The sequence below is a fragment of the Bos grunniens genome, chromosome 16, assembly GCF_055505025.1.
Source record: "Bos grunniens cultivar Pamir isolate PY7600 chromosome 16, Bosgru_T2T1.0, whole genome shotgun sequence".
NCBI lineage: Eukaryota > Metazoa > Chordata > Mammalia > Artiodactyla > Bovidae > Bos > Bos grunniens.
In genome coordinates, this window is record NC_141180.1 from 51,066,840 (window position 1) to 51,091,626 (window position 24,787).

The 24,787-nt window shown below is 36.5% G+C and overlaps 1 protein-coding gene across 27 annotated transcripts in view; it reads left to right on the forward strand.

Annotated features, from left to right (window-relative positions):
• The window catches only part of CDC42BPA (CDC42 binding protein kinase alpha), a 297,854-nt gene that overhangs the window by 206,290 nt on the left and 66,777 nt on the right, over positions 1-24,787 (forward strand). For all 27 annotated transcript variants that reach the window (XM_086345011.1, XM_086345012.1, XM_086345017.1 and 24 more), the window contains 3 exons: positions 5,515-5,762; positions 11,494-11,599; positions 23,877-24,001. In XM_086345011.1, coding sequence (XP_086201137.1) covers positions 5,515-5,762; positions 11,494-11,599; positions 23,877-24,001 — 479 coding nt within the window. The remainder of the gene's footprint in view (positions 1-5,514; positions 5,763-11,493; positions 11,600-23,876; positions 24,002-24,787) is intronic.

Here is a 24,787-nt window from a genome sequence, read left to right on the forward strand (position 1 = left end):
ACATCTATAGATCAACAACAGCAGAATACACATTCTTCTCAAGCTTACATGGGATATCCACCAAGATGGACCACATTCTAAGCCATAAATTAAACCATAACAAATCCTTAACATATTTTAAAAGAATAGGAATCATACATTGTCTGCTCTCAGACCACAGTGGAATTAGACTAGATGTCAATAACAAAAAGATAGCTGGAAAATTCCAAAATACTTGGGAATAAGGCACCACCCTTATAAATAAAACGAGTCAAAGAAAATATCTCATGAGAAACTTAAAAATATTTTGAACTAAATGAAAATGAAAACACAACTTATCAAACTTTGTCAGATGTAGTAGAAGCATTACTTAGGGGGAAATTTGTAGCGTTGAATGCATATATTAGAAAAGAAGAAAGATGTAAGATTAATCATCTTAGCTTCTACCTTGCTGCTGCTAAGTCACTTCAGTTGTGTCCGACTCTCTATGACCCCATAGACAGCAGCCCACCAGGCTCCCCCATCCCTGGGATTCTCCAGGCAAGAACACTGGAGTGGGTTGCCATTTCCTTCTCCAATGCATGAAAATGAAAAGTGAAAGTGAAGTCGCTGAGTCGTGTCCGACTCCCAGCGACCCCATGGACTGCAGCCCACCAGGCCCCTCTGTCCATGGGATTTTCCAGGCAAGAGCACTGCAGTGGGGTGCCATTGCCTTCTCCGAGTTTCTACCTTAGGATACTAGAAAAAGAAGAGCAAGTTAGATCTAAAGTAAACAGAAGGAAAATAATAAAATTTAGAATAAAAATCTATCAAATTAAAAATAGGAAAATATTGAAAGCTTATTAAATTCATGTTGACATCTGGCAAAAACCACCACAATATTGTAAAGAAATTACCCTCCAATTAAAATAAATTGATTAATTAAAAAAAAGTTCAAGTGGGCAATAAAAGCCTACATTTAAAGTAAAAAAAAAAAAACACACAAAATATCAATGAAATAAATAAGCCTATGGCCAGGCTAAATAAGGGAAAAAAAAGGGGAGGGGGTCCCTTTATCTATATTTGAGAGAAATCATATTAAGTTTTCTAACATGAAAGTATTCTTACATTCTGGGAATAAGTTGCTCATATAATAGTTGAATTTCAGTACAGCAGTAGGTTACAAATGTTAACATTTTATTAAAAAACAATAATCCTGTGTATGAGACAGCAAAAGAGACACCGATGTATAGATCAATCTTGTGGACTCTGTGGGAGAGGGAGAGGGTGGGGAGATTTGGGAGAATAGCATTGAAACATGTATAATATCATGGATGAAACGAGTCACCAGTCCAGGTTCGATGCATGGTACTGGATGCTTGGGGCTGGTGCACTGGGACGACCCAGAGGGAGTGTAGGGGAGGGAGGAGGGAGGAGGGTTCAGGATGGGGAGCGCGGGTATACCTGTGGCGGATTCATTTCGATATTTGGCAAAACTAATACAATATTGTAAAGTTTAAAAATAAAATAAAATTTTAAAAAGTAAATTAAAAAAAATTTTTTTATGTTAAATTTGCATTGAGATGAGTCTGATTTTATTATTCTTATGGTTTCTGACCAGATTTTCTTCCAAATTTTAAAAAATAAATTAAAAAAAAATTTTTTTATGTTAAATTTGCATTGAGATGAGTCTGATTTTATTATTCTTATGGTTTCTGACCAGATTTTCTTCCAGAAGTTTGATACCTTATATAAATTTAATAATTCCACTGGAAACTTGAAAAGAAGGGGAATTACCTATCAGTATAACTTACATCATTTTGTATGCTTATAATTACCTTTAAAAATTTTTCTGTGGTAAATTTTTTGCAAAGAATGTTTAATCTATGTTTTGCCTGCTGTGCTTTCTGCTATATTTTTAAACTTTGGTTGTAAAATAAAGCACATAAAAAGATAAAAAGAAAAGAGAGAGAGGACACTAATATCAGAAATGAAAGGCAGGACATCACTGTGCAACCCATGTACATTAAAATGCTAATAAAGAAATACTATGGACAATTAATTATTTGCCTACAAATTTGATAACCTAGTGGAAATGGACCAACTCCTTGAAAGACACAAGCTGCCATAACTAGACTAAGAAGAAGTAAATAATATGAAAAGGCTCTGCCTGTTAAAGAAATTGAGTCAATAATTAATAACCTTTGAGAGCAGAAAGCATCAGGCCCAGATGTGTTTACTGGTGAATTATACCAGACATTTTAGGAAGAAATCACACCAAGTCTCTACAGTCACTTTCAGAAAATCGAACTAGAGGAAATACCTCCTAACTCATTCTGTGATACCAGAATTACGCTAATACTAAAACCAGACAAAGTACAAGAAAAGAAAGCCACACAGACTAACATGCGTCATAGGCATAGATGGAGAAATCCTCAACAAAATATTAGCAAATTGAATGCAGCAATATATAAAAAGAATTATATACCACAACCAAATGGGATTTTATCTCATTTATGTATGCAAGGCTGGTTCAACCTTTAAAAGTCAATTAATGTAATGCATCATTGATTTGATAAAAAAAATCACATGACTGTATCAGAAGCTGCAGGAAAAGCATATAACAAACTCCAGTACCCATTCATGATAAAAACTCAGTAAACTACGAATAGAGGGGGACTACTCAACTTGACAAAGAATATCTATCAAGAAACCTACAGATAACATGATACTTAATGTATGAAGCTTGAAAATTTTCACTAAGATCAAGACCAAAACAAAGATTTTTCCTCTCACAACTCCTTTTCAACATTATACTGTATGTCCTAGCTAGTGCAGTAAGACAAGAAAATAAAATGAAAAAGGTATCCAGATTGGGAAGGATGACATAAAACTGTCTTGGTTAGCAGATGATATGATTGTCTATGTAGAGAATCAAAGAAATTAACAAAAATCTCCTGGAACTAATAAGGCATTTATAGCAAGGTTGCAGGTACAAGATTAATATGCAAAAGTTGGTCACTTCTTTATATACTAGCCATAAATAACGGAATTTGAAATTTAAAACTCAATTCTATTAATATTAGCACCCACAAAAATGAAATACTGAAATATAAGTATACCAAAATATGCTTAAGATCTGTATGGGGAAAACTATAAAGCTCTAATGAAATAAATCAAAGAAGAACTAAATAAATGAAGAGATATTCCATGTTCGTGGACAGGAAGACTCTATTATCAAGATGTCAGTTCTTTCTACTTTCAATTACAGATTTATTGCAATGTAAGTCAAAATTCCAGCAAGTTCTTTTGTGAACATCAAGCAATCAAGCCTGAAGCTTAAATGGAGAAGCAGAAGACCCCAAATAGCCAACACAATAGTAAAGGAAAAGAGCACAGTTGAAAGATTGACTTCAAGATTTATATCAAGCTGCAGTAATCAAGACAGTATGGTAGTGACAAGAAAATATATAGGTACAGCATCTGTGACAAGTTCAGTTCAGTTCAGTCTCTCAGTTGTGTCTGACTCTTTGCGACCCCATGAACCACAGCACACCAGGCCACCCTGTCCATCACCAACTACTGGAGTCTACCCAAACCCATGTCCATTGAGTCAGTGATGCCATCCAACCATCTCATCCTCTGTCGTCCCCTTCTCCTCCTGCCCTCAATCTTTCCCAGCATCAGAGTCTTTTCAAATGAGTCAGCTCTTTACATCAGGTGGCCAAAGTATTGGAGTTTCAGCTTCAACATCAGTCCTTCCAGTGAACACCCAGGACTGATCTCCTTTAGGATGGACTGGTTGGATCTCCTTGCAGTCCAAGGGACTCTCAAGAGTCTTCTCCAACACCACAGTTCAAAAGTATCAATTCTTTGGCACTCAGCTTTCTTACAGTCCAACTCTCACATCCATACATGAACACAGGAAAAACCATAGCCTTGACTAGATGGACCTTTGTGGACAAAGTAAACAAAGGCAATACAGTGGAGTAAAGATGTTCTTTTTAACAAATGGTTTAGAACAACCAGATAGCACATACCAAAAAAATAATAATAATAATAATCTATAAATAGAGCTTACACCCTTCACAAAAATTAACTTAAAATAGATCACAGACCCAGATGTGAAACATAAAATTATTAACACTCCTCAGTCAGTCAGTTCATTTCTTCAGTCATGTCCGACTGTTTGCAACCCTGTGGACTGCAGCATGTCAGGCCTCTCTGTCCATCACCAACTCCTGAAGCTTGCTCACACTCATGTCCGGTTGAGTCGGTGATGCCATCCAACTATCTTATCCTTTGTCGTTCCCTTCTCCTCCTGCCTTCAATTTTGTCCAACATCAGGGTCTTTTCTAATGAGTCGGCTCTTTGCATCAGGTGGCCCAAGTATTGAAGCTTCAGCATCAGTCCTTCCAATGAATATTCAGGGTTGATTTCCTTTAGGATTGACTGGTTGGATCTCCTTGCAATCCAGGGGACTCTCAAGAGTCTTCTCCCACACCACAGTTCAAAAGCTTCAGTCCTTCAGTGCTCAGTCTTCTTTATTGTCCCCCCACTTCCCATCAGCTTGCTGCAGCTTCTCCTTTGCCTTTGGACATGGGGTATCTTTTTTTGGTGGATCCAAAAAAAGCAGCTAATTGCGATTTTGGTGTTCTCTCAGGAAGATGAGTGCATGTCATTCTACTCCGGGATATGTCCCTACCCTTAATACAGACTTCAAAAAAAGGATGCACTGCCTTCTAGATTTTGATTCCTGTTATCACTAAGTATAATCTCAAAGGTTCTTTGGATTTTTAAAAGTTTTATTGTGGATCATCTGGGAAAGTTGCATATAACAAAATAGAAAAGGTACAAAACTCAGGAAATCTTATAGTCATAACCTTTGTCTTACCTTAAGCACTACTTTGAAGAGCCATTGGACTTTACGTTTTCCTTTCTCTTTGATACCAAGAGTATATTTCAACCTAATTTCTACAAAAGATGGCTTTCAACCAAAATTTCTTCTTCTTACTACCCTACCTAAATGCAAAGAATTGTGTCATTTTTTTCCTGGAATGGCTACGGAGATGTTAGATTAGACCTTTGTCATTTCTCCTTGGACCATTGCAGAAGATTTCTCCCTTTTCTTTTTGTGCATTCTAGCTCTACCACTTCTCCCCCAATTTAATCTGTTAAAGACACAAGTGTGTTTATAACATTTTATAAGTTCCACATCAGAAACAGGATGCAGTTAGATTTTCCCCTAACTCATACACAGTGTTATATATAAATTAGAAATTTAAATGTAAAACAAATGATTATATGAGTACCATTAGATAAATATTTAATCCTGGTGTGAAGGAGACTAAAATACAACAATAAAGGAATACACACTTAGAAAAATATTAGTAACATATGGCAGACAAAAGGTTAACAGCCTTAATAAAGTATTAGTCTATATAATAATATGCAAAAGTAATATTCATTTCCATCAACAGTCCTTTGTATTATAGTTATTATTTGATATTTTATTATTCTTACAGATTAACTAATCTTGTATTATTACTTCTATAGCAAAAACAAATTAGTTACTCACCAGGCGTATGCAGCATAGAACATCAACAAGAAATAACCAAACTAAAGACTGATTTGGAAAAGAAAAGTATCTTTTATGAAGAAGAATTGTCCAAGAGAGAAGGAATACATGCAAATGAAATTAAAAATCTGAAGAAAGAACTACATGATTCAGAAGGCCAACAACTTGCTCTCAACAAAGAAATTATGATTTTGAAAGACAAATTGGAAAAAAACAGGAGAGAGAGGTAAGAATCAAGTTATTTACTCCTCTAATAATTATTTGTTGAGTACCTGTTTGGTGTCAAGGATTGGAGAAACATATGCAATAAATACAGTCTAGTCCTCAAGAAGAGAAAAGTCAAGATTGGTAAATAGAAGATTATATTACAGCATCATAGGAAAGCAAATGGGAAGTGTAGGAACACTTGTAGAAGAGACGCGAAAGATGACTTTGCTGCTTGGGTTTTTTTGTTGTTGTTTCTTTCTTTCTTTTTTTTCAAATGTTAACTTTGGTGTGTCTGGGTTTTTTGAACAAAAATTATTTCTGAGTTAAGACCAAGGATATAAGAAATACATAGCTGTGGAAGAGTGTCCAGGCAAAGTTTAGCAGACTTTGCCACGATCTATAGGAACAGGGTAGCAATGACACATTTAGAAAATGAAAGATGTTCATTATGGTGGAGGCGTAAAAATAAAGATGAGTGTTAAGAAATGAAACTGGAAAGGAAAATAGAGGTAAGATCATGAAGGAATGTAAGGAATTTAGACTTTATCCTAAGACTAGTGAAGAAAAATATCATGATTATATTTTTGAAAGATCACTCTTATTACTGTGTAGATTAAAAGGAGCAGACTGTAGACAGGAATCTACCCATGAGAGATGAGGTGCCTGGACCTTATGTATGACAGTGAAGATGGAGAAAGGCATATGAACTCAGAAAGTCTACTGAGAAGACAGAACCTGGAGGACATAATGACCAGATATGAGAAATGAGAAGCAGAAGAAATTATCAGTGATACTCAAGTTTCTAGGTTTTAGGGAACTAAATGTATGTTATTGTCATTCTCAACTTATATGGGCAGCTTGAGTTTAATTCAGTTTGGTCCATTCATTCAACAAATTTTTTTAGAACCTGCTATGTGGAAGCACTGTTGTAGGCCCTGGGGACATAGCAGTGAACAGACAAAAATTCTCTGTCCTTATGGAGCTTTCCTTTAATTATGGTGAAAGACTATAAATAAAATATAAACAAAATAAGTAAAATACAGAATATGTTAGATAATTATTAAGTCCAAGAACAAAAAGTAAGGCAGGGGATGGGAACTGTGAAGCATTAGGGTGAGAATTAAATTGTACACACACATACACATGATAGCCCGGAAAAATTATACTGAGAAGGTGATTTCTCAGTAAGGACCAGAGAAAGTGGGTCCTTACATATGTATGAGAAGAACATTTTACATTAAGAAGTCTGTTGAGATAGTAAAAAGATAAGTGATTGCAGGGGTTGGAAGGAGGATGGGATGAATATGCAGGGTACAGAGGATTTCTCGGACAGTGAAACTACTCTATATATGTCACTATACAACCTAATATAAATTGTAGAGTTTTAGTAATAATGATGTGTCTAATGTAGATTCATTAATAATAACAAACACACCACTCTTTCCTTTCAGTATTGCTATGAACTTAAAACCATTCAAAACATCAAAGTCTATTAAGATAATAATACTAAAAACGAGTCCAATGTAGATAAAACAGAGTTAAAGGGAAAGAATAGTGAGAGATCTGTATGAGAGGTAATGGGTGCCAGATCATGTAAAGTTTTATGTCATTTTCAGTGACTTACAATTACTTACAGTAAAACCATGGCAGGCTTCCCTTGTAGCTCAGCTGGTAAAGAATCTGCCTGCAATGTGGGAGACGTGGGTTCAGTCCCTGGTTGGGAAGATCCTCTGGAGAAGGGAAAGGCTACCCACTCCAGTATCCTGGCCTGGAGAATTCCATGGACCGTATAGTCCATGGGGTCGCAAAGAGTCAGACACGACTAAGCGACTTATATTTTCCCTTTCAAAACCATGGCAGGGAAGCATTGCAGGATAGTGAGTGGAAAATGGACAAATACTGACTTGTGTTTTAAAAGGGTTACTCTGATGACTAGTTTAAGAAAAGTCTGAACTAGATAAGAGAAAAGGCAGGAAAACCATTTAGAAGGCTATTGCAGTAATCTAGGCAAAAGATGATGGTGGCTTGAGCCTAGGTTGGTGGCAGAAAAGGTAAAGATAATGATAGTTGCTGATACACTAGATATGGATAAGAAAGAAAGAGGAAAAATCAAGGGTGATACTACCGTTTTGGGCCTTAGCAATTAAGAGAATATAGTTACCATTTAGAGAGGAAGACTACAGAAGAAGTAAGTTTGGGATGAGAATATCAGAAGCTCAAATTATGTGTGAGATGCTTTTAGACATCCAGGTAGAAATGTCAAATAGGTCATCATGTAAACAAGTCTGGATTTCAGGGCTGGAGATAAAATCCTAGGGGTATCTATTACTCACATGATATCAAAAGGGGTGAGACTATATGAGATCACTTAGTGAATGAATATGGATGAAAAAGAAGTCCTAGGACTGTACCCTGGAACTCCAGTCTTTAGAAGCTGAGAAATGAAGGAACAGCAAAGTGGATAAGAAAGAGCCAGGAAGAATGATAGGAAGAAGACCAGGCAAATTTGGTGCCCAGATTTGGTATTACAATGAATGTGTATCAAATCTGTCTACATGTCAAATTAGATGAGGTCTAAATCAAATAAGATGAGGACCATATAATTGATAGATGAGTTTAAAAATATGAAGGTCATTGGTGACTTTGATAAGAACAATTTCAGTGGCCAGAAAACCCATAATGGATCTGAAGACTTGAAGGAGAGTGTTTGGAGACAGGATATAGATAACACTGTTATTATTGGAAGTCTTTCATTGCAAGAACAAGAAGGTGAAATAATAATTGGAGGAGAAATTTATCTCAAAAATAACACCATGCTTGTAATCTGATAGAAAGTACCCAGTAGATGATTCAGACAGATAGGGAAGAAGTGTACTTAAGCAGGCACAAAAGCAAAGAGGTTGACCTTAGCTGTGTTTTTTCCTATAGTAAGAGAAGAGTAAGTCGAATATATGATTATAGGGAAAGGAAGATGGGGTTGGTGGTAACTTGATTATCTGTTATTAGGGTTGGGCATGTTGAATTGGAGGTGCTTAGGAGACAATTTTGAGGAGATATCAAGTCGACAGTTTGAAACCCAGGAAAGCTTCCAACCTACATAGTGGTGGTTTAGTCGCTAAGTTGTGTCCAACTCTTGCAAATCCATGGACTGTAGCCTGCTAGGCTCCTTTGTCCATCGGATTCTCCAGGCAAGAATACTGGAGTGGGTTGCCATTTCCTTCTCCAATGTAGATTGGAGTAGTTTAATTAGTTCTAATTCATCTCCAATGTAGATTCAGATGTAAATTCAGCATAATAGATGATAATTGAAATCAGGTAATATAATAGATGCAATAGCTCAGGAAGAAGGTGTAAAGAAAAGTTGAGCACCTGAGACAGAATACCTGAGAGTATTGGCATTTATGTGGAGGAAGGAGGGGATGGTGGGGGCTCACAAAGACAGCTAGAAAGTCAAAATGTAGGCAGAAATCAGGAAGGTGGGCATCACTGAAGCCAGAGGAAGACTGCGTTTCAAGAGAGGGAAATGGTGACAGTGTCAAAGGTAGCCAGTAGATTGGATATAATAACAGTTTGGAACAATAGGTTTGAGACAGCATTTTTTTTGAGGTGATGGCAGCAGAAGCCAGATTTTGGCATAGGGAAGAAAAATTAGGCAATGAGTTAAGTGAATATGGCAGTCTCAAGATTTCAAGGTGGTTACCAGTGAACAGGAAGATCAGGAAAGTGGCTAAGTTGGTAAAAAATCTGCCTGCAATGCAAGGGACTGCCCGCAAAGCAGGAGACCTAGGTTCACTCCCCAGGTTGGAAAGATCCCCTGGAGAAGGAAATGGCAACCCACTCTAGTATTCTTGCCTGGGAAATTCCATGGATGGAGGAGTCTGGTGGGTTACAGTCCATGCAGTTGCAAGAGTCAGACACAACTGAGTGACTAAACCACCGCCATCATAGTAGACCCTCAGCACATTTTTAAAGGCTTCCCTGGTGGCTCAGACAGTAAAGAATCTGCCTGCAATGGTGGAAATGCGGGTTCGATCCCTGAATCAGGAAGATTCCCTGGAGAAAGGACTGGTAACCCACTCTAGTATTCTTGCTTGGAGAATTCCATGGACAGAGGAGCCTGGTTGGCTACAGTCCATGGGGTCTCAAAGAGTTGGATACGACTGAGTAACACTTTAACTTTCCTTTTTGTTTATTTTGTTTAAGTATGGCAGAGACTTATGTTTAATGCTAATAGGAAAAAACAAAAATGGTTTTATATAGAAAAAATTTTTTTGGCTGTGCTGGGTCTTCATTGCTGTGCACTTTTCTCTAGTCGCGGTGAGCAGAGGATACTCTCCAGTTGCAGTGTGAGGGCTTCTCCTTGCAATGGCTTCTCTTGTTGCCAAGGACAGACTCCAGGGCCTTTGGACTTCAGTAGTTGCAGCACGTGGGTCCAGTAGCTGTGGCTTCCAGGCTCCAGAGCACAGGCTCAGTCGTTGTGGTGCATGGACTCACTTCCTCTGAGGCATGTGGGATCTTCCTAGGCCAGAAATCAAACCCATGTCTTCTGCATTGGCAGGCATATTCTTTACCACTGAGCCTCCAGGGAAGCCCTTTATAGAAATTTTACTCAATTTACTTTCATCTACTTGTATTTCTGAAAGAATGCATCTTTGTAGTTTTTCATATTTTTTTTAAGTTGTTGTTTTTGTTGCTTCTGAATCTAGAAAGATTCTAAACATAACTGAATTTCACATTTTGATTGTAGATAATAAAGTGACACATTTGCTTGGACACAAAATGGTTATTTTTCTAGAAGTTAATCATATAATTTAATTTATATTCAATAATTTAGTGATAAAGGGATTTTTAAGATTACATTTTTAAATCAACCATTATTTATGTTCTTTGTTGACTTGGAAGCAATTATAGAATTACCCAGAACTATTTCACTTTTAAATTTATTTGCTGCTAACCAACTTTCTCCATCAAACTGCAGTAGAGATAAGGCTCTTCTCTACACTTCAGTTCAGTATTCAAAAACTGATTCCCCTGTCTCCTTTGCTGCTGCTGCTGCTAAGTCACTTAAGTCGTGTCCGACTCTGTGTGACCCCATAGACGGAAGCCCACCAGGCTCCCCCGTCCAGTCAAGAACGCTGGAGTGGGTTGCCATTCCCTTCTCCAATACATGAAAGTGAAAGGGAGGTTTTTAAAAAGTTTGTAGAATTGTGTTTACCTCTAAGGGTTAATCAGTTCTGTCCCCCAGAACTAAACAAGTTTTATAACATTAAATATGTTATATGTATATATATGTAGATTGGTAGGTACGTAGGGAAGAAGCAAAGAAGGAATTAGGGAAGGATGGCCTGAGTGTATTGAGAGAACTGTTGGTAGTATAATTTGAGTTTTCTTGAATTTTCTGTGCAATCTAGACCTGAGTGTAGAATCATACTGTGGTCCCTGTATCCTCCTTTTCCCCTTGCTTCCTCATGATCTCATACTTCCTAGCATATACACAGCTAAATAAGGAGAGCATAATCAGGATGTCTTCCTCAGATTTTCAAATGAACAACAAAATAAATGTTATTAAGCAGAGAAATCTATTTATTAATTAAAAGGAAATGATTGAGATTTCTTCATTTTAAGGGAAAGGATTGGGATTTGGAGCAATTGAGATATAGTGGTTTTTCAGAATAGAGCATATGATACAATACCATTATTTTACTTTTAATTCAACTCCTTTTTTTCTTGCATATTTTGAATTGTATTAGTCAAAGTGAAAGGGAAGAATTTGAAAATGAGTTCAAGCAACAGTATGAACGAGAAAAAGTGTTACTAACTGAAGAAAATAAAAAACTGACAAGTGAGCTTGATAAGGTGAGTGATTCAGTCTCATTTATGTTTTTTTTTTAATGTTTATTGACACATGCTAGATTGTTCAGTACTGCCATAGTAGTTGTAGATATAATTTTATATTTGATGTACATTTTAATTTAATATTTCTTCTTATATCAAAGATTGCTTCTGTGTACAGCCAATGTTTCATTTTACCAATCTTTACAAGAGTCTTCTGGAGAAAGGACTTGGCTCACCTTGTCTTGTTCTTTGTCCCAGTATTTTTTGAGCCCTTGTTCTTTATTTCACTTTCCATCCCTTTTACTCTTTTCTTTCAAACTCATCACTTATAATGTAATGGCTAGCTAAGTTAGGGCCTGCCTTTGGTAAGGACAGGAACAATTAAGCCAAACTAGAGTAATTTTGACAACTCTGATCTTATTCATGATGGAGAACTGAAATAGCTAGAAATAATACCATTGGTATGTAAGAAGCCAAAGAAACCAACTCTGTCTAAACCCTAGCACAAAGGGCTGAACTATAGACTAAATCTAGATTACAACAACCAGATTTATGAAAAAATTTCAAATACTTAAAGGAATCTTTTTCCAATTAGTATCTCAGTTTTCTTAAATTGCCATCATTCTGCATTTCTGTGTGATTTGTTAGCATCTGTGAAAATCCTAATGTTAATCTGCAATTTTAATGGTTGTACTTACTTATAAATAAGGTTTGGATAATTGTCCTTTATAATGAGTTCTAATATTTTCCAAAGTATTATGTTTAATTAGTCATTTCAACAATAGATTGAAAGACAATGGCTAAATAATCACACAAAAAAGAGACTCTTCATTCTATCTTAATTTCCACCATATTCCATGTTTATTTTCATTTCTCTCACTATATTTCCCATGATTATTCAACTTTTTAAGTTAAAAATGACTTTGCTTGTTTGGTTACAAACCACTTGAGAAAGAACTCTGTTAGTTTATTTTATGCTTGCAAAGCTGATGAATACAAACACTGGAAAATGACCAAATACTAAGTAGTATGAATTATTTTAGACTGTGAATACTTTGTGAACATTATTGTATAGCTGTTGGTTATTTCCACTAAAATAAAACTAATAAGGCTTCCCTGGTGGTTCAGTGGATAAGAATCCACCTGCCAACGCAGGGGCACAGGTTCGACCCCTGGTCCAGGAAGATTCCACATGCTGTGAAGCAGCTAAGTGTGTGCACCACAGCTAATGAGCCCACACTCTAGAGTCCGTGAGTCACAACTGCTGAAGCCTGTGTGCTCTAGGGTCGCCCAGTCACAGTTACTGAAGCCCGTGCACCTAGAAGCCAAGCTCCACAACTAGAGAAGTCACTGCAGTGTGAAGCCTGCGTACCACACGAAGAGAACCCCCGTTCCCTGCAACTAGAGAAAGCCTGCACGCAGCAACAAAGACACGGTGCAACCAAAATAAAATAAATGTATCTTTAAAAACTAGTATGATTTAAATTTTATCCAAATAAGTCACATAATTGTTATTGAATGGACTTGTATCATGACTGCAAAATTGAGCAATCATTTCTGTCTACAAGACAGAATTTTAAGATTCTGTTAAGAGTTATCTTGAGGTAAGAAATATAATTAAAGCTTAGAAAGCCACTTCATATAGAATTTCTAAGCAAATGACCTAGTAAAAGATGGTATTATAGTTGAATAAAAATTGAATTGTGATATAATCAGATTGAATATAGATCAAATTTTATATTCACCCCTTGGCTTTATTTCATGATTAACCATAATGTTCTGGTGAGCTTACCAGAAACACATCTTTAGAAATAATTTTTAAACAATACTCTTTTGATTTTGATGAGATCTGAAAGATAAAAACCTATCTCCTAATTTTATAAAAAATAGAGCATTTCGATATTTGGCAAAACTAATACAGTATTGTAAAGTTTAAAAATAAAATAAAATTTAAAAAAAGAAAAAAAAATAGAGCATTACCTTGTCTTGCTAAATTGAAAGATATGAAAGAGAATGTGAGTAGAACTTTGACAGCAAATCATAATGGTTGGAGAGTATTCAATGACAAATGATAACAAGGAAATATTTATTCCTTGAGAGTTAGGGGAGGATCTGGGTCTTCTTCTGTTTGAATCTCTTCTGTATTTTTGCTCCTCGTATTTAGCTTTACTTGTCTTTCTCCTTCTTACTCAGCCCGCTGCGTATTTTCACTCTTTCTTTCCATTTATTTATTTTTGTTTGATTACATGGAACATTTTCCCCAAGAGAAATAACCAAAGAACACCTTTGCCATTGCTACGCCAGCTGTCCCAGCTGGAAGAGAACCGAATTCCTTCTCAACACAACTTCAGATATAAACACCAAAAAGCAATTCGTGTGTTAATTTTGAAACTTAGATAACTAATAGATTCTTACAGTCAGGTTTTTTAACTTCAAAAGTAAAAATTAAAAATTAAATAGAAAAAACCTTATTGATATTTTCAGAAGTCTGTATTCAAAGTTTCTATTAAAGGTAACTTATTGCAAATAAAATCGCCATCTGTGCCAAGGAGTGGAAGTAAATGGTTTCCGGTGAGAAAAGATTATCATTTGTATCTTGTTTTTAAATAATTATTTTGCGTAAAATCAAACTTGCACAAAGTGTGGAAAATATTCAACACAGAAGTTACCTATGATTTCATCAACCTGAAACAGCTGTTTTACTTTTATATGTTCCTTTCCAGGTTCTCTTGGTTGGTACACATATTATTACATAATTTCAGTCATATATACATTTTATTTTCTAATCTGCCTTTTCACTTAAAACATGAGCACTCTTCCATATCCTATGTAGTCTTATAATTATCATAAACCAAATATGTCAGTTCACAAATAGTAAAATCTTATTCTCAGATATGCAAAATGAGCTAATACTTAGGTAAAGTTTACTTTATACCCTCCTAATTTACTTTATATAAATCATTTAATCCTCACAAATCTTTCAGGTATACCCTATTTTTCTTAGCATTTTACAGATACTGAGGCAAAAGGGAGGTGAAGCTACTCTCCTAATCTCACAACTAGCGGATGGCAGAATGGGATTAGAACACAGGTAGTCTGGCTCCAGAGCCCATGCTTTTGTTCAGTGAGAATGAAAAAATTAGCTTTTTCTGACAAATACTAAACAAATCTATTTAAGACTGCTTGTAACTATTGTAACATGACAGTGCAAAAATCTGTATTTCCTCCTCTTCTTGCAAATCTCCAGCTGAAACCCCAACCACAAATTATTTGGATGGGCTGTCAAAAGCAGTGGTGATCAAAAAATGATGTGTTGTGGGAATTAGTGATAACACTGCATCTGGAAAAAACATTCTCAAAAACAGCCTGTATACCTCTGGCTGTGTTAACATCAAGAGATTGATGCATCCTCTCCAAAAAAAAAAAAAGTTTCATAGTGGACACAGTTATTGAAAATAGTAATTTCAGAGTTCCCAGAGTTAACTAAAGGAAGACAAATGCAAAACATTGCTGAGTTAAATTAAAGGATGTCTAAACAAATGGAGAGAGATACTGTTAGGATATTGTTAGAACTGCAGTTCTCTAATCTGTAGATTCAAGGAAATCCCTATAAAGATTATATAGGCTTTTTTGTTAGAAGTGACAAGCTTATTCTTAAATGTATATGGGTATACAAAAGATCTAAAGTAGCAAAAATATTTCAGGGAGTGGGTATAAAAGTTGAAGAGTTTACACTACCAAAGTTTGAAACTTACTGTAAATGTACAGTAATCAAAAGATTACTAAAGGAAATCAACCCTGAATATTCCTTGGAAGGACTGATGTTGAAACTGAAGCTCCAGTACTTTGGCCACCTGATGCAAAGAGCCAACCAATTGGAAAAGACCCTGATGCTATGAAAGATTGAGGGCAGGAGGAGAAGGGGATGACAAAGAATGAGATGGTTGGATGGCATCACCGACTCATTGGACATGAGTTTGAGCAAGCTCTGGTGATGGTGAAGGACAGGGAAGCCTGGTGTGTTGCAGTCCATGGGGTCACAAAGAGTCAGACACGACTGAGCAACTGAACAACAACCTTGCTATAACAAAACAGAGTAGAGTCCAAAAATAAGATGTCATATTAGAGTTGATTGATTTTCAGCACAAGTGCCAAGGCAATTAAATGGGAAAAAAATAAATGTGAGACATGATACTATACTAGAAGAGAACATAGGAAAAATATTCTATGATGTAAATCATAGCAGTAGTTTCTTAGGTCTGTCTCCCAAAGCAATAGAAATAAAAGCAAAAATAAGCAAATGGTACCTAATTAAACTTAAAAGCTTTTGCACAGCAAAGAAAATCATAAATAAAATGAAAAAAAAAAAAAAAACTTGTGGACTGGGAAAGAAATATTTGCAAATGATGCAACCAGCAAGGGCTTAATTTCCAAAATATACAAACAGCTCATATAACTCAATAACAAAAACAAACCCAATCAAAAAATGGTCAGAAGACCTAAATAGACATTTGTCCAAAGAAAATATACAGATGGATAACAAACACATGAAAAGATGCCCAACACTGCTAATTATTAGAGAAATGCAAGTGAAAACTATAATGAGATGCCACCTTATACCAGTCAGAATGACCATCATCAAAAAGTCTACAAAGAATAAATACTGGAGAGGATATGGTGAAAAGGGACCTTCCTACAGTGTTAGTGGGAATGTAGATAGTGGCAGGCACTATGGGAAACAGGATGGAGGCTTCTTAAAAAACTAAAAATAGAGTTCAATCCAGCAATCCCACTCCTGAACATAAATCTGGAGAAACTCAAATTTGAAAAGGTAATGCACCTCTGTTCATAGCAGTGCTGTTCACAGTAGCTAAGATATGGAAGCAACCTAAATGTCCACCAACAAATGAATAGTTAAAGATGTGGTATATATTGATATATATGAAATTGAATACTTTGTTGTTCTTTAGCCACTAAGTCCTGTTCAGCTGTTTGCAACCCCATGGACTGCAGCATGCCAGGCTCCTCTATTCTCTGCTATCTCACAGAGTTTGCTCACATTTAAATCCATTGAATTGGTGATGCTATTTAACCATCTCATCCTCTGCCACCCGCTTCCCCTCTTCCCCTCAATCTTTCCCAGCATCAGGGTCTTTTTCAGTGAGTTGGCTCTTTGCATCATGTGGTCGAAGTATTGGAGCTTCAGTTTCAACATCAGTCCTTACAATGAATATTCAGGGTTGATTTCCTTTAGAATTAACTGGTTTGATCTCCTTGCAGTCCAAGGGACTCTTGAGAGTCTTCTCTAGTAGCACAGTTCAAAAGCATCAATTCTCAGTGCTCAGTCTTCTTTATGGTCCAACTTTCACATCCGTACATGACTACTGGAAAAACCATAGCTTTAACTATATGGACCTTTGTCAGCAAGGTAATGTCTCTGCTATTTAATACGCTGTCTAGGTTAGTCATAACCTTCCTTCCAAGGAGCAAGCATCTTTTAACTTCATGGCTGCAGTCACTGTCCACAGTGAAATTGGAGCCCAAGAAAATAAAATATGTCACTACTTCTACTTTTTTCCCCTTCTGTTTGCCATGAAGTGATAGGACCAGAGGCCATAATCTTAGTTTTTTACTGCTGAGTTTCAAGCCAGCTTTTTCACTCTCCTCTTTTGGCCTCATAAGAGTCTCTTTAGTTCCTCTTCACTTTTTGCTATTAGAGTGGTATCATCTGCATATCTGAGGTTGTTGATATTTCTCCAGCAATCTTGATTCCAGCTTGTGGTTCATCCAGCCTGGCATTTCACGTGGTGTACTATGCATAGAAGTACATATGTAAGCTGTGCATAAGTAAGAAGGGTGACAGTATACAGCCTGTTACTCCTTTTCCAATTTGGAACCAGTGCGTTGTGCCATGTCTGGTTCTAACTGTTGCTTCTTGACCCACATACAGGTGTCTCAAGAGACAGGTAAGGTGGTCTGTTACTCCCATCTCTCTAAGAATTTTCCAGTCTGTTGTGATCCACACAGTCAAAGGCTTTAGAGTAGTCAATGAAACAGAAGTAGATATTTTTCTGAAATTCACCTGCTTTCTTTGTGATCCAGTGAATGTCAGCAGTTTGATCTTTAGTTCCTCTGCCTCTTCAAAACTCAGCTTATACATCTGAAAGTTCTTGGTTCACATACTGCTGAAGGATTTTGAGAATTACCTTGCTAGCATAAGAAATGAGTGCCATTGTATGGTGGTTTGAACATTCTTTGGCATTGCCTTTCTTTGGGATTGGTATGAAAACTGACCTTTTCCAATCCTGTGGCCATTGCTGAGTTTTCCAAATGTGATGACATATTGAGTGCAGCACTTTAACAGCATCATTTTTTAGGATTTTAAATAGCTCAACTAAAATTCCATCATCTCCACTAGCTTTGTTCATAGTAATGCTTTCTAAGGCCTACTTGACTTCACACTCCAAGATGTCTGGTTGGTGTTTTCTATGACCAGTGCATTCTCTTGGCAGAATTCTGTTAGCCTTTGCCCTGCTTCATTTTGTACTCTAAGACTAAACTTGCCAATTACTGCAGATATCTCTTGACTTCCTACTTTTGCATTCTAATCTCCTATGATGAATAGGGCATCTTTTTTTTTTTTTGGTGTTAGTTCTAGGAGGTCTTCTAGGTCTTCATAGAATTGTTCAACTTCAGCTTCTTTGGCATTGGTTGTGGGGGCATAGAATTGGATTACTGTGATGTTGAATGCTTTGCCTTGAGACTGCATCCAAGTACTGCATTTTGGACTCTTGTTGATTATGAGGGCTACGCCATGTATTCTATGGGATTCTTGCCCACAGGAGTAGATATAATGTTCATCTTAATTAAATTCACCCATTCCTGTTCATTTTAGTTCACTGATTATTAAGCTATCCATGTTCAGTCTTGCCATCTCCTACTTGACTATGTTCAATTTTCCTTGATTTACAGACCTAACATTACAGATTTCTATCTAATATTGTTCTTTACAGCATTGGGCTTTACCTTCACCAGCAGACACGTTCACAGCTGAGCATTGTTCCTACTTTGGCATACCCACTTCATTCTTTCTGGACCTATTAGTAATTGCCCTATATCTTTTAGCCTTGTCCTACTGTTCATGGGGTTTTCTCTAGGCACGAATACTGAAGTGATTTGACATTCCTCCTCCAGTGGGCCACGTTTTGTCAAAACTCTTTATTATGCCCATCTTGGCTGGCCCTGCACAGCATGGCTCATAGCTTCTTTGAGCTATGCAAACCCCTTCTCCATGACAAGGTTGTGATCCATGAAAGGGAATGGAATACTACTCAGCCATTAGAAAATTTGTAAATAAGTTCATTTGTATCATTTTTTAAGATTCCACATACAATTGACATCATATGATACTTGCCTTTCTCTGTCTGTCTTCCTTCACTTAGTGTTCATCTTTAAGTCCATCCATGTTGTGGCAAATGACATCATTTCGTTCTTTTTTTCCTGGAATACTACTCAGCCATTAAACAGAATGAAATATGTCATTTGCCACAACATGAATGAACTTAGAGATTATGTACTAAGTGAAGTTAAGTCATACAGAGAAAGATAAATATCATTTAATATCACTTATATGTGGAATCTTAAAAAATGATACAAATGAACTTATTCACAAAACAGAAAGTGACTCGTAGACATTGAAAGCAATTTAGGGTTACCAAAGGGAAAAGGACAGGAGAGGGATAAATTCGGAGTTTGGGATTAAAAGATACAAACTACTATATATAAAATATACAAACAGCAAGATTCTACTGTATAGGACAGGAAATATCAATATCTTGTAATAAGCTACAATGGAATGGAATATGGAAAAGGTTCTCTCTCTATAGATAGATATAGATTTATCTGAATCATTGCTGATGTGATTTCATCAGAAACTACACAACACTGTAAGTCAACTGAATTTCAAAAAAAAAAACAGAGATTATATACACATACACACCCTTATATACATACACTCACATAATCACACACATGTATTATGTATAAAAATGTTTACTGTAAGGAATTGGCTCACTTGATTATTATTGTTGTTTAGTTGCTAAGTTGTGTTCCAAGATCTGCAGTTTGTAAGCTGGAGAGACAGTTTAGTCCAAGTCCAAAGGGCTTAAGAACCAAGAGAACCAGTGATGTAATTCTAGTCCAAAAGCTAGTTAAGACTCCAAACCCAGGGAGAGCGACTGTTTCAGTAAGAGACCAAAGACAAGTGCAAGCAGCGTGAAGGCAGTCAGGCAGGAGCAGTTCCCTCTTACTCACTAGAGTCAGCCTTTTCTTCTTTTCAGGCCTTCAACTGATTGAATAGGGTCCACTCACATTAGGAAGGGTAATCTGCTTTATTCAGTCAATTGATTCAAATGTTAATCTCACCCAGAGACATCTTCAGAGATACCAACATAATGTGTAAGCAGATGTCTAGGCACCCTATGACCCAGTCAAATTGACATAAATTTAATCATCCCATGGCCTCTCATCTTCACAAACCTGTTAATAATTGTTCTAGGATAAATTCACCTCCTTCAAACTGAGTAATCAAAAATAAACTATAAACATACCAGAAAGGGAGAAAGGAATAGTGATAACTAATGGCAGAGTGAGACCATTTATCAGAAAAATGTAGCCATGAAGTAAAAATTACATGCAAATATTTTATCATGGATTTTTAAAAACTTAATAAAGCAAGAAGTTTTGCTTCTGTGACAGATTAGCTTACATCATACCTACCACTACCACCTCACCAAGAACTATAAAGCTGGATGGATTTAAAAAAAAATTTTTTTTTAATACAGTAGGAATACTGCCTACAGTATTCTTTTTTTTTATTTTATTTTATTTTTAAACTTTACAATATTGTATTAGTTTTGCCCAGCATCGAAATGTTTGCCTACAGTATTCATCTGCAAGAAGGCATTGGAAAAATAGGAAGGCAGCCTAGACTTTACTGACCCAGATCCTACAGAAAGGAGTAGAACTGAGAGATGAGCCCAGCATCATTGCCACTTGAGGATTTGCTGGTATGAACGCTATCACTGAGAATCCAGGAAGTTGAGCACACTATTCCACAGTATTATCACGAGTTTGGAGAGATTAAAAACTAAATATCAATGCAGGATCCTTGATAATCAATTCAAGCTTTCAATTAAGGTCATTGAAAAGACTCCATTTTCATAATAAGCATGAACCAAAAAGAGAAGAGCCCACTCAGTGACTGAAACCCAGCCTTTAAGTAATTCAGTCCTTCATCTGTCTTTGTTTAGTTGCCTGCCAGAGTATAAGTAAGCGCTCTCTGGAGGAAGATATTATATAGAGTCTCAGATTATCTTTAAAATTTTCATTCGGTGTGCATGGCATGCAGTAAGAAATTACAATGCATACCAAGAAAAACAACCTAATAAAACCAAGACATAAAAATATAACAGCAACCAAATATTAAGTCAGAAAATAAAAAATGAGAGGAAAACTAGTCAGTTTAAACAGACCTACACAATTCCCAGTAAAGAAAATAGAAGACATGTAGAATTTCCGCAGACACCTGGAACCTATACAAAGAAGTCAAATAAATCTTTAAGAGTAAAAAATAAAATAATTGAAACACCTAACAGAAAATTTTAACAGTAGATTGGAAAGAAGCAAAGAAAGGGTAAATAAACTTTCCATGCTGAAGTAAAGATATATCAATACGTTTTAAAGCACAGAAATATATAAAAAAGGTATATATAGAGACATAGGGGATGTGATGAAAAAAATCTGACAGAAAATATTTGCTTTCCCAGAAGGAGAGAGAACGTTTGTGGCAGAAGCAATATTTGCAAAGTTAATAGCCCACCATTTTCCAAAACCTATGAGAAATATTTAGCTACAAATTCAAGAAATGTCACAGACCCTAAAGGGAAATTAAATCCCTATCAGGCATACTATGGAAGAATTGCAAAAACCAGCAACCAAACCTAGACAGCATATTAAAAAGCAGAGACATCACTTTGCCAACAAAGGTCTGTATAGTTAAAGCTATGGTTTTTCCAGTAGTCATGTACAGATATGAGAGTTGACCATATAGAAGGCTGATTGACGAAGAATTGATGCTTTTGAACTGTGGTGCTGGAGAAGACTTGAGAGTCCCTTGGACAGTAAGGAGATCAAACCAGTCAATCCTAAAGGAAATTAACCCAGAATATTCATTGGAAGGACTGATACTGAAGCTGGAGCTCAAATACTTTGGCCACTTGATGCGAAGAGCCAACTCATTGGAGAAGACCCTGATGCTGGGAAAGATTGAAGGCAGGAGGGGAAGGGGACAACAGATGATAAGATGGTTGGATGGCATCATTGACTCAATGGGCATGAGTTTGAGCAAACTCCAGGAGATAGTAAAGGACCAGGAAGCCTGGCATGCTGCAGTCCATGGGGTTGCAAAGAGTCAGACGTGACTGAGCAGCTGAACTACAACAGAACAACCAAAGAAAATCCAGGAAGCAGCCAGAGAAGAAAGACATGTTATATTCAAAGGAGCAACAGCTAAACTTAAAGCTGTCTTTCCAACAGAAAAGGAACAGAACCCAGAAATAAAGGAATGCTGAAGGACAATAACTGCCAATCTGAAATATTTTATACAGCAGAAAATGTCTTTCAAAAATGAAAGCAAAAATTCAGAGTATAGAAAACTCTATAAGACAAACAACCTACTTTTTTCAACAAATAAATTACATGAAAATTTAAAGTGTTGGAAGGGAGCTGCTGTGTCCTAAGTGTGTTCCTCTAGCACTCAGATGTGAAACCTAGTCACCAGTGTAGTGCTATTTGGAGACAAAGCCTTTGGGAGATGATTGGGCAATCAGGGTAGAGCCCTTATGAATAGGATTAGTGCTCTTATACAAGAGACCCCACAGAACTCCCTCATCCCGTGGCCATCTATAAACCAGGAAGTGGGCCCTTGCCAGACACTGAATCTGCGGATGCCTTGATCTTGGACCTCCCAGCCTCCAGAACCAGGAGAAATAAATAGTTCTTGTTTAAGCCCCTCAGACTATGGTATTCTGTTAAACAGCTACCCAAGACGAGTACTCCAGAACCTAAGAGTGAGTGAGTGAAGTCGCTCAGTCGTGTCCGACTCTGCGACCCCATGGACTGTAGCCCCCCAGGCTCCTCCATCCATGGGATTCTCCAGGCAAGAGTACTGGAGTGGGTTGCCATATGAGTAAGAGAGGCTTAAAAGATAGAGCAACCATTGTGTTATGTTAAAAGACAGAGCAACCATTATGTTATGTTTACTTATTGGTACGATTCAGTTTAACACGCTGTTAAGTCTTTTGATATCTTGAGACAACTGGAAATTTGAATAGTGACTACCTATATATAAGACTCAGAGAAGGCAATGGCACCCCACTCCAGTACTCTTGCCTGGAAAATCCCATGGACGGAGGAGCCTGGTAGGCTGCAGTCCATGGGGTCGCTAGGAGTCGGACACGACTGAGCGACTTCCCTTTCTCTTTTCACTTTCATGCATTGGAAAAGGAAATGGCAACCCACTCCAGTGTTCTTGCCTAGAGAATCCCAGGGACGGGGGAGCCTGGTGGGCTGCTGTCTGTGGGGTCGCACAGAGTCGGACATGACTGAAGTGACTTGGCATTGGCATATATAAGACTACCTATATAAGAAAGTTTGTTAAATATAATAATAATATTGTGGTTATGAACAGAGAGCCTTATTTTCTAGAGATACACCAGAAATATATATGGATAAAATTATATGATGTTTGGTATTTGCTGCAGAATAATACTGGAGGAGGGGGTAAGAAGACAGGTGTACAAATGAAATAAGATTGACATTAAGGTGATAACTGTTGAAGTTGCTAATGATGGGTTCATGGGAATTTGTTTATACTCTTCTATTCATTTTTGTATATACTTGAAACTCATTATAAGTTTTTTTTTTTTTTAAAGAAGATGACATAGAGATATTTTAAGACAAAAAAAATGAGAGATGTTGTTACCAGCAGAATTGGGGAGTTCTTCCCGGCAAATGGAAAATGTTCACAAATGGAACCAATTAATATAGGGAGTGAAGGGAAAGCAAAGGCAGAAGGAGAATTCAGAGTACTTGATGTTTCCAAATTCAGTGACCAGGGGGTGCATCACAATAGAAATCAGGAAGATAAGCACTTTTGACTTACAAAATTTAACAAGAGGCATCTGAGTCCTGTTCCTAAAAGTCACACTTCTTTAAGCATCTTGAAACTGCCTTTCAGCTTACTACTCTGTGTGAGAACTTAAGTGCACGCAACCAGCAGTTAGAAGAAGAGGTCAAAGATCTAGCAGATAAGAAGGAATCGGTTGCTCATTGGGAGGCTCAGATCACAGAAATAATTCAGTGGTGAGTACTCTTTAAATGTGTTTTGTGGCTGATTTTTGGCCATATAGTCAAATTGGTATGAATTCCAGGAGGAATATTTATTATTAGTCTGTGTTTCTTCTATGTTTTCTGTTTTTTCTGCTTTTCCTTAACTGTCAGATATTCCATATCAGCTTTTACAGTTTCATTAGAAGCTGATATTTCTTTCTAAGAAAGAAAATATTATTCTCTCTGAAGAGAGTTCTTATAGAACTGAAGAAACTCATTTGCTAGCCATCAATTTTCTAAGACCAAAATTCCTGTATTTGTGTTTATTTTAGGAAACAGCCTGGAGAAAATTTTAGAAGCTAAAGATGTTATGCTTTCACCTTTTTCATAATTAAAACAGACTAATTCACATCTGGCATTTTAAAGACATTAAATGGTTACAGTTAGTTTTATCAACTGTTCTTTAAGCCCATAGGATTTAATTTGAGATAATTACCTTAGTGACTTTCATATTAATTAACTCATTAAATGATTGTTCTGATATTTGTAAAAATCTGTATATTTTTATAATACTTAAAGTTGAATCCAATAGGGATTGTATTTTCTAATGAAAATAGGTAGCTTAACTTTTTATGCTTTTTAACTTTCTGACTTTTTCAGCATATTATTGATGTTTTATTTACATAAACAACTACTGGTTTCTTCATATATCTATAGACCAAGAATTTGGTGAGAATTTTAGTTTATCATGCTCTTATTTTGGTTCTCTAAGCATTTTTTCCTTGCTTATATTAGATTAATACTCTCCTTCTTAAATGA